Below are 11,039 nucleotides of genomic sequence, written 5' to 3' on the forward strand. Positions count from 1 at the left end.
CATCTATTTTCTCACTTTGAGAAAAAAAAGTCCTGGAAAAAAGTGCCGTTCAGGTTCGCTCCGACAGCACTATGATTGTATTTGACCTCCAGAGGACAAATTTGAAATAGTAGTTACTTTTATTGAAAAATAGCAGTTATTGTCTTCTCTGTCATTTTTTCACTTTGCAAAGTTGTTCCGCAGGTCGGATTGGAACCTCTGGCGGGCCGGTTTTGGCCCGCGGGCCTCATGTTTGACACCCCTATTTTAGACATAAAGGTTTAACCTTTATACAGCAACCAAGGTACTTATCCTTTGGAGTAACTTCTCTTGTATGTGCAAATTAATGTAAATATGAGTACTGCAATACTTTTTATCTTTGGACCAATAAATACAGAACTTAAATACAAAATAAGTTGAAAAACATAGGAAATGGATTCATACTCCATTTATTCTTCTTAGTTCATATACATTGGTTTGTTAATAAAGACTAGATCTGGCATTTGTCTATGACCCAAAATATACAAACCTGTAAAATTGCCACCTGACACAATGTGCTTCTCCAAACCAGAAAAAAGAACATTATAGTGAAAACAAATATGACAAAGTGGGACGTTTTACTCCCAAAAATAATAAAATCATCCAAATACAGCAGCAATTCTGCTGATTGGCTCTTCATTTCTATACATGTTATTATTGACATCTCATAGGCAAGCAAGATTAAGGCTTCAACCAAAGAAGGAGTTCTCAGCTAAAAGTAAGTTCCACAGGAGATCCCAATAACTATGCTATAATCTGTGGAAATTAAAACAAAGGTAGGTTGCTGGTATTTGTGTTTGTCAACATACTATACAGTCGACAAGGGACTCTTGGGGAAAACCACTTCAGCTCCTGACGGCCAAACTGAGTAGAGTGCTAAATAAGAAAAACTATGAATACAGTGCCCCCCTGTGGTCAAACAGTTTTTGGAGGTGCAGTTTTCAATTGCTGGTTTTAAACCTGTATTGTGCATCTCATCATTCAAAAATAAATACATCCTCTCAGCATTGCAATAGACCAGAATTGGCAACATTAACTGTGTGTTAGCTTTGTTATGATTTCCTTAATAATACACAAATGTGTAAACACAATATTACAATATTTCAAGACCACAGGAACTATAAGCACAATGAACATACACATTCCTTTTTCCATTGGTCTGACAAAATACATATAACTTTATCTTCTTAAGGAAACTTGAGTGATTTAAACATCCTAACACTGTCTCATTTAATGTACTCTCTGGACTGTAGCCCTTATTGCAAATCAAGTACAATTCAAATGTAATAACATTCTAGCAGCCAGCTGCAACAGTTTCAGTAGAATTACATTATTTTGTTGCTATTGCACCTTTGCATAATTCTTCATATGGTCAGGTAAAGAAAATAAATCCCCATTTAGGTTCAAAATGTGTCAACTGAAAACAAAAATCTAATCTGAAAGAATACATTTAGCAATCACAGAATACATTGTTTTTTATAAAGCATAATAATATTTTCTATTCACTTTATCAAAATAGAGTTCAGTGTCATGACTTATAACAAGTACCCAACATTTGTTGCTTCACAACTGAAAATAAAGAGAAAAGTAGGTATTTACTTTGGGATAAGGAAATCATTATAGTTCCAATGTACCATAAAAAAAAACAACTCTTCTTTAAAGTTTCGGATTACTATAAAATAATACCCCAACTATATGACCATATCAGATGCAACCCTATTTTTCCTCCTCAGACAAGTCGACTGCAATCTTGAAAGTATTATGCAGAGGCCACAGCTTCTCATAGATTTATACAAAACACATTTTTTTCTAAATAATTCTTTTTGGCAGTGAACAGAACTCAAATTGAAAGTCTTTCCAAATACCACACTAAATAAAATTTACATTGTGTGTGGTGTTAAGTACGGATTGCAGCATTCGTTGAATATTAACCATTACTTCATTTTTAATGTTTATATTCAGCTGCCATATCATGCCTGCCACTGTCATTTTGGCACAAGGAATGGTTTCACAGTTGAAAAAGGCAAAAGTTAAGTAATTACATCTGAAAATTAAATAAAACATTAACATAAAAGAGTTCACATATGGCTTTATGTGAACTTGTAATTTAGATGGGTTTTGAAAACAAACGGGTGAGTCAGGCATCACTTTGACAAAGCTGTTTGAGTAAAGGGCATTTCGACCAATGTGCAATAAAATAAAACAAACATGAAAGACCAGAGGCTATGAAAGGTAACCAAAATTCTGGTCAAATTGGTGCTGATCAGTGATTGTCCTCCAGGGTAGTCCGAACTCAGATCAAAGCTTGTGAGAGTCTGACATTGAGTTTCTCACACAGCTCCAGGAGCGAGGTTTCAGTAACTCAAAGAATGAAGACTGAAATGAAAGAAAGAAAAAATATAACACATTATCTCATGAACCTGATTTTTTTGCCTGTGCCTTGTGTTGGTAGAACAACTAAATAAACGACAGGTGTCACCTCCTTCAGGGGGCAGTAGCGCTGGGCATACCACTCCTGAGAGTACAAACAGATGATGACTCCCTGCCCCAGGAAGAGGGAAGTCCACATGATGATGTTCCAGATGGGACCTTTCCTCTGGTCATGCAGAATGAAGTTAAACATCACTGTGAGAGAGTGAGGACATGACAAACTAAGTATTTTGAAAAGACTCATTCCTTTTTCTGTTTTGCTTCATACAGAAAACTATTAATATCCATTTGGTCACTCAAACAAAAGAAGCAGGGAGCATTAGGATATTTTCTCTTACTTCCAAAGCACATAAAGAGGCAGAAGAGGACCGGATAGAAGAAGCCAAAGCAGACTGCAAGAATGTACTCGTGGACCACTGCAGACACGGTGAACACAAACAGCATGGCTGCTGGTCTGAAACGCTTCTGAGAAATCTGGAAATACAACAGCAGAAAGAACAGACAAGTTAAAACAGCAGTGGAATACAAGGTTGATCTGATCCATTCACTATTTATAAGCAATAACTTGGTAAATGTCTTTCAGACATCAGAAAAAGGCTTTTCATATTGATGTAAACTCACCCACAGAAAGTCCCGGTACACATAGTAATACAGCCAGTCATGGACAACTACATTCCAAGTGCGATAATAGTTGGCAAAAGAGGTTGAATTCCACCAATCCTGTGATGTTTAATAAAAAGCATTTAGGTAAAGTATTAAGTACAACATGTAAACTTAATTTAAATGTTGCTGCTGTGACCAGTGACAGCATTAGTACCTTATAAAACATCCTGTCAGCAAAGCGGAGCATCTCAGCAAAAGCATTAAGCCAACAGTGCAGGAAGGCAAAGAATCCCAGGAAGAGAACCAGCACTCCTGTCAGGAAAGAAGAATATATATAAAAAAATCTTTGAAATACTGAATATCTCTGAGAGCGACATTTAGGCGTACATAGTAGGAAAGCTGCTGATGTTACCTGGCAATATGGAGTTAAAGACACAGAGGACCATGGCCCTTAGGTCAAACAGCTGCAGACGGATGCTGCGGAACTGAGGGATACAGAGCCTCACAAACACATAATAGGCATAAAAGAGACTGCCCAGGACCTGTGTGATGGGAATGGTTCAAACTGTGAGTGAAACATGATCAGCCTTTTTCTTGCAATTTTAAATAAAAGTCTTGTAAGGGAAAAAACGTTGGTACCTGTAGCAACTTTGTAGCCACGTAGCTCCACCTAATCACTGGATTCCTGCATTATTCAAGAAACATGGTCTGACCAATCATATGAGCTACTTTATGGGAAAATAAAGGAGCAATAAGAAGCTTTGTTTACCTGGGGTACTTGTCTCTGTAGATTAGTGTGGGTGCAAATAGAAAGTACAGATACTGAGACACCTGAGGGACCACTGGGCTGGGACCTAGAAATAACAAGAAAAACTTTATTAGCTTAAAGACTTCAAGAATAAAGGGAATTCAGTCACAAAGAAAAGGAAAGTAGCTAAAGAATAACAAACAGGGGAAATAAATATATAAATAATATGATTCATCTTAAACGTTACATACTGGTCTTTTCTTTTGCCCAGGTCTGCACTCTTGGTACATTCTCCCTGACAAAGGAGTGGGTTTTCATCATGAGACGCACCTAGAATTAGACACATTAGAGAGAAAAACATTGCAACTACAGCAACAGAGTCAACAGATTGTCCTGGTGGGAGAATAGAAACACAGCCATACTGATTCATCTACCTGTTCCAGGATGATGATGAAGCTGGATGCAGGTGGTAAACCATTGGTCACTGCCACATATGTGGGCAGGAATCCCAGACACAGACCTTGGTAGAGCAAGAATATGGAGCCAAACAGCAAACTGTACAACCAGGGGTGACTCAAAGACCCAGACTGAGTCTGTGACCACAGGTGGAACAGGGTGTAGGGAACCACTAGCACAGACAGGAACATGCAGATCCATGTGCACACCACCAGAGGGAACTGTCCAAATGCATAGACCAGCAGGTCAAAGTCCAGCACCAGTCTGAGGCAGAGGAGATACAGCGCAGATTTTAGTTCAAAGATTTTACAAAAGTGACAGAAATGAAAAAAATACTTCAACAAAAGCTTAAAAGATAAGATGGTGATTTTTAAAGTTAACTGACTTACTATATTGGCCCAAATATAGGACTACCCTTTTTTTTAAGACAGTCCCCCTTATTCAAGATTAATTCTTAGAGGACTTTAAAGACCAAATCTTGTTTTCATTGAAAATATACCAATATTTGGCAATAAAGATAAAACACACTGAATTTCTCTTAAAATGAAATTGTCACATTTGAATGAAATACATTTGTAAATTAAGCACTTCATGGTATGAGTATTTTAATACCATACAAATTTAGATAACCTGCAGATAATGATTGCCCTGCTAATCGGCATATCTGTGCTCGGTTTTGAGTCACATTTTAAGAAGATATTTTTGGACTCATCTTCGGAAATTACATCCGAGACATCATATATATTGACTGTTTGACAGTTGTTTTATATCTGCTGCATTAGTAAAGATTGTTTCTAGTCATGAGGGATACACTTGCTTTACAGATAAGTGGTGCGGTCTCTTGGACATAAATATTGGCATTTATTTTCGAAACCCAGAATAAAGATGATCCCACACTTTTCAGATGCACGTCTTGTATTTGGGTCAATACGGTAATTGAAAAGGCGTTAAAAAATGCAAATCTGACTGCAGTTCTCCACATTACCTGCCTTCATCAATGAAATCTACCACCAGTGTACTGAGGATAAAGAGAATGAGCAGGGCGATAAACATGTGGTAGATGGTGCGGATGTGGTTCACCTCAAACAGCTCACTGAAGAAAGAAGGAAAAAAAAACAAGACTTAAAAAATGTATAGGGATAGAAACGTGCCGTGTGACACGAGACATCAGGTAGTGTTTATTGAAAGTGAACTTACTCTAATAGGGACCTGCGACTGACGAATTGTTTGCCCTGGCCATGAGGAGGCCGAAAATGCCTAAAGTGAAAAAACAAAAGAGAACAGATATTAGTGGCCAGTAAATTTAAGTTTGTTGAAGAAAACGTATGTGCGTGTCAGACAAAGAAGGAGTTGAAAAAATTAGCACACATTAGCTTGCACCTTCTTGTAGTAAGTGCAACTTACTAACAAATAAGCTTTAATAGAGTAGAGAAATTATTAGGCAGCACCTGAGCTTGCTCCTCTCTTTGTCTGACAGCCGAGGTGAAAAGACAGCAGGTAGAGGTGCAGACTCCAGGCTGGCTGACTCTTCAATAAGACTGTCCATGAAGTCATTGACCTGGTTGTCAAACTGACGCATCAGATCACTTTTAAGGTACTGAGAAAAACAATTAGTTATTGTTTTAAGACAGCATCGAACATTTTTTAAATATTTGACATGATTTTTTTGAGTTCAGCAAACATTTTGTGTTGAAGTGATGAACATTTCTAGAAAGTTACATTTACATTGGTATAAATTCCCAACAAAATTAAGTGCCCTAAAGTTTCCACACTGGGGCATCAACACTATTATCTAGGTTAATTTGTAAAATGTCAGTGTAGAAATGCTTTTTGGTTAAGCATTTACTGGCATGTTATCCTTCAAAAAATATTACAGCTTGCCAACAATAAATATTTTCACACCTTGAATACAGAGCATAAATTTGCATCACTAACAACTGTACAATATCATATTTTTCTGTACAACACTGAGCCAAAAAAATTATCGTCTGACCGCTGCTTGGTGTAAGCATCATGACGTATTTTTAACTGAGATTTGTGTGTCACAGTGATTAAATGGTAACTTCTTATTTAACTATTAAAATAACAGATACTGTACAACACAGAAACAATGTTGTATATTGTTTACTGTGTATCTGTAACTCTTACGTGAGTCATTTATTGTATTGACAGCGAGATGACAAATTAAACATCCTATTAAGAGTAAACACAACATCACTGCAGTTTTAATCAGTTGTCCCTCCAGAAGAGTCGTTCAGTTATGCTCCAGTTTTTTTGTCTTTCCTGAATCACTGACTTTCTTACCTCTGCTTTTCTTTTGAGCTGAAGCTTTTTGCTGATCACCTGTTCCACTTCAATTTTCCCTGGAATTTGAAACAGATCATACTAGTGTCAAATAATATTAAAAGTCAACATCCTGATCATCACTCATCAGTAAATAATAATGAAAAATAATGCCGACACACCAAAATTAACAACAAAGCAAATAGAGTTGCCCGGTCACCTTGATCCAGTGGAACTTTGACCTGATCGATGTAAACATCAGGTCATGCCATGACAAATATTTCAATACATCAGGAAAAAGATCATGTATAAGTGCTAATGCTTGACCAGGTACTTGTAGAGCTCTGTAAAAACAATCTAGGAAGTAGCAGGAGCAAAATGTTATCGGTTGTTAGATCCAGTGTTGCGACATCCAAACAGTGACACACCTATAACAGTGTGTCACAGTTACACTCTATTGTCCACAAAGCTGAGCAAGTCCAGCTGACTGTATAAAAGGTTACTGTAGGTAACAAGCAGGGCCAGCTGTCAGATGATGAATAAGTTTGGAAAGTTATTGAGGTCAGACAAACAGAGACGAGCAGCAGTAGCACTCCACCCATCTAGCAAGATGTTGGATTGAAGAAACAGTATAGCTTATTAAACAATGGGCTGAACTTATCATTGTATCAAAGATAGGAAGGCTGTTTTGTTGGCATACTTTCTTTTTTTTACTGATTCAAATTTCAGTACTTAGCTTTAAGTAAACAGGCAGTTCAGCTTGCCCAAAGACATGTCAGGCTACTGTTTCAGTCATCTTTTCTTGTGATCACATCAAATTGCTTTCAAGATTCAAGATTCAAGAAAGCTTTATTGCCCAGTTAGCTCGCACACACAAGGAATTTTACGTGGTGAATGGAACGCTGGTACTTAACAACAAGACAGCAAGGACACAACAAGACAGTAAGGACACAACAAGACAGTAAGGACACGACAAGACAGTAAGGACAATAAATATATAAACCTAAGACAAATCCAAAAATTCTACATAAAAATACTATCTGTACAAAGAAAGGTAAAGAAGTACTTTCAAAGACATGAAATAAATTAAATTAGCCTAAGCCAGAGTGCACATGTAGTAGATGAATATAATAATAAAATATGTTATGGAATAAATTACAATATTGCACATGGTTATGAGGTATTGCACCAGAAATCAAGTGTTGCACATGTATGTGATGTATCACAGGAGTTAATGTCTGTGGAAATTCAGTAAACCCCCAAAAGAGAGGTGACGGTTGAACTTAGTTGGCTACACATTGCATCTGCAATTTCTCTGTTACATTAGGTCATTGTCCTCTCTGGGCCCCAGTGAAGAGGAAGTGAAGATTTTCTTACCATTGCTGGTAATATGGGCGTCCCCATTTCTTTGCTGATGATCTCCTTCATTACCTTCTCCTTCCAAAGAGCTATCCAGATCAGGGAAGGTGGGTACCTGATGACTGGCTCGGCTGCGAGACCGGAGGACACTGTCATTCTCCATCCTGTAGAAACAAGAAACTTGATTTAGCCAAATATCATATATATCAGGGTTCCAGGTGAAGTCAAAAGGATCAGGGTTCCAGAGGAAATCAAAAGCATGAGGGTTCCAGAGGAAAACAAAAGTATTAGGGACTAGACTTTAGGAGAAATTACATGCTACTACTCCTCCTCCCTTCTCACATGGATACAAATGCAAAGTATTCTGACTGACAGACAGAGCAAACCCAGTTGACAGCAGCAATCACTCTCACATGATCCCACAATCACTCCTCAGATACACAGCTAACAGCGAGCTAGCTTCCCTCAGCTGGTTTAAAGAGACAGTGTGACAGGCGGCAAGTCACTCATGAGCTGATCACACAGCTTTGTGCTAATTAGCTGCCTGGGTTTAATGCCAGGACACAAAACATTTTACTATCATGCCTATGCCTGGTTCACCCACAGCTTGTAGCTCAGGTAACATGTAGTCAAATTAGTCCACTTGTTGTCGTCTCTAGTTAGCTGCGCAAACAGGTTGACAGAAACAGTGACTGACATCGACGCAAACCTAAACATATTCACCTCCACGCTTCTACCGGGGGTTGCTCCGTCCTTGAGTCCACCACCGATGCTGGGATGTCGATGTATAACTCCTTTATTCGCCACAATCTGTGCTGCCGCTCACCTTTCCCATTGCATTAACAGGGGGAGATGAGGAGCAGGGGAACTCACGCTGATTGGTTGAAAGTCTCTCCTCCTTCTGACGTCACTAGCGCCTACCCTGTTGATCATCGCTGTCATCAGATTCAACACGAGTGGATATAGTCTATGGTGGTACAGAATATTTAACAAGAACTTGTTGCATTATGACACCCAGACCAAATTAATTATACACGCGGCTTTTATAATTTGCACTATGAATGCACAACTATTATGTTAAAACCAACAAATATGTGAAAGTGCATGTTTGAACATACACATACACAGAATACCCAGCTAGCAGGGGATGTTCTCACCACATTGGTTAACATTCCCTATAAGTGCTGATTATGTTTCAAAACAAGGTTCTGAGTGTAACATTCAAAGAACATCTTAAGGATGTTTATCGATTTAAATAATTTTCCTTTTTTGTTAACTATCAATGAATGATTTTGTTCTAGGATGTGTTAATAATATTCTTTAGGTAACAGATAATTGAATGTTTTCTATAAAATGTTCCCATAATGTTACTTAATAACAAAGAAGCAACATTCTCAAAGCAACATGTAAAAAATGTTTTCAGGATGTTTCTGACGCCTCAAATCACATTTTTCTTTAATTTAATGTTTATCTTTAAAATTCAAAGGATGTTTTGATAACATTCTTTGTGTCACAGACTATTGAATGTTTTGGAGTACGTTATCTGAGAACAAATTTTGAACATAAAGAAAACTTCCTGCTGAGAATGTTTCAAGAACATTAGGGCAATGTTGTCACTTCACATTTTCTGAATGTTTACCAAACATTTTACTAATGTTTTTAGAGATTGTTACTAGAGAACATTCTTTGAACACAAAGCAAACTTCCTGCTGAAAACATTACAGTAACATTCTGTAACATGAACAGAATGTTTTTAGAACAGAACATTGCTTGCTGGGTATAAGGTGTATTTTATCTAATGTATGCTATTCCTCACAACTGCAGTTTGAGCTATATATGATTCCAATTGCCAGCTTGATTAAGATTTGATTTATAGTTTGCCGTGTGTCTATTTGATGAAACACAAAATTAAGTAGCATATTTTAACCCTCCTGTTATGTTCGTTTCTCTGGAACAGCAATAATGTTCCTGGGTCGATTTGACCCGGGGCATATTCAATTATCCAAAAGTGTCAGAACCCAAAAAATTCCCAATACACACTTTTTATTTCAATCTAATTTTTAGCTCCATTACTAATCATTTAAATAAATTTAGTCCATTGGTGTTCTTTAATTCTGACAGATCATGGTTCATTTAGGATGACTCACTAATTTTTCATTAAAATTAATGTTAAAACTTTTTTTTAATGTACATTGGAAAGCCCTAAATATAAATACAATAGTTTTACATGACACAGATTTTTGTTTATTTTATTTTACATTTTGAATTTTTGTTGATAAATTAAAACGACACCTCTTCAGTCACATTTTCCCCAGATTTTTATGCTGCATTTAGTTGGTTTGGAAGGCATATATTACCTAAAATAGACTTTAAAAAGGGTCAATTTGACCCACAACATAACAAGAGGGTTAAATCATATTGATCAACAAAAACAATGAATTGCACAGGGTGGAACAAGGACTCAAATAAATACTGAAGCACAAGTAGTTACTTTTATAAAATAAGTAAGGTAAAAGTACTAGTCTACTCAAGCAAAAGCAAGGAATGCTTTAGTTGAAATGTACTTAAAAGCTACATAGTACTTAAAAGCTAAACAATTACAGTAACATGAGTAAATGTAATCAGTTACTTCTCCCCTTGGAATTACACACATGAGCAAGTTTCAGGTATACACCCCATTTCAAATGAAATTATTACTTAAATGATCCTTAAAACAACATTTTGATCCTGGGACCCTGCTCATATGACCAACCTAATCATCCCAGTTAATATGATACTTTTCTAGAGTATATTTCCATAATGTCCTGAGTAGCAATTACTTTAAAAAACTATCAATGAAAGTCTGGGGCTATTGCAAGTTTTGCCTTGTCAGTGATTCATTCTTCCTTGAGAAATAAATATAGTTCAGCATTTCCACGAATTGTAAGAAAATTAAACAAAACCTTTAGCTCTTTCAGAAAAAGAGGAAGTAGTAAAACCTCACAAGCAACCATTTTAAGCATCCAAAGACAGAGGCATGTGGACACGTCATCACTTATTATGTAGGCAAATTTTATCCAATGTGCACATAATTTATTTGAGCATGATCAAATCTTTATACCGAAGGTCCATAAGTTGATAAGATCTTTAATGCTGCATATGT

General features: G+C 36.9%; 1 protein-coding gene across 2 annotated transcripts; it reads right to left on the minus strand.

Annotated features, from left to right (window-relative positions):
- Positions 1-412: 412 nt before the first annotated feature.
- On the minus strand, positions 413-8,781 carry soat1 (sterol O-acyltransferase 1). Of its 2 annotated transcripts, none has more exons than XM_034675425.1 (16): positions 8,621-8,781; positions 7,916-8,061; positions 6,560-6,618; positions 5,704-5,852; positions 5,453-5,512; positions 5,241-5,348; positions 4,234-4,519; positions 4,051-4,129; positions 3,821-3,905; positions 3,691-3,736; positions 3,464-3,593; positions 3,266-3,363; positions 3,070-3,168; positions 2,787-2,922; positions 2,498-2,643; positions 413-2,394 (listed from the first exon to the last, which is right to left on the minus strand). In XM_034675425.1, the coding sequence occupies exons 2-16, from the start codon at positions 8,058-8,060 to the stop codon at positions 2,317-2,319; spliced, it is 1,704 nt and encodes a 567-aa protein (XP_034531316.1). In that variant the 5' UTR covers position 8,061; positions 8,621-8,781; the 3' UTR covers positions 413-2,316. The 2 variants fall into 2 exon arrangements, with proteins under 2 accessions (XP_034531316.1, XP_034531307.1); XM_034675416.1 differs by lacking the exon at positions 8,621-8,781 and adding an exon at positions 8,213-8,325.
- Between the last annotated feature and the right edge of the window lie 2,258 nt (positions 8,782-11,039).

This window comes from Notolabrus celidotus, chromosome 2, assembly GCF_009762535.1.
Source record: "Notolabrus celidotus isolate fNotCel1 chromosome 2, fNotCel1.pri, whole genome shotgun sequence".
Lineage (NCBI taxonomy): Eukaryota > Metazoa > Chordata > Actinopteri > Labriformes > Labridae > Notolabrus > Notolabrus celidotus.

Coding starts and splice junctions, on each gene's coding strand:
- soat1 (XM_034675416.1), bottom strand. Junction 6,619..7,915: donor CGCCCATATTACCAGCAATG/GTAAGAAAATCT, acceptor TTCAAATTCCAG/GGAAAATTGAAGTGGAACAG. Junction 2,395..2,497: donor GCTACTGCCCCCTGAAGGAG/GTGACACCTGTC, acceptor CTTTCATTTCAG/TCTTCATTCTTTGAGTTACT.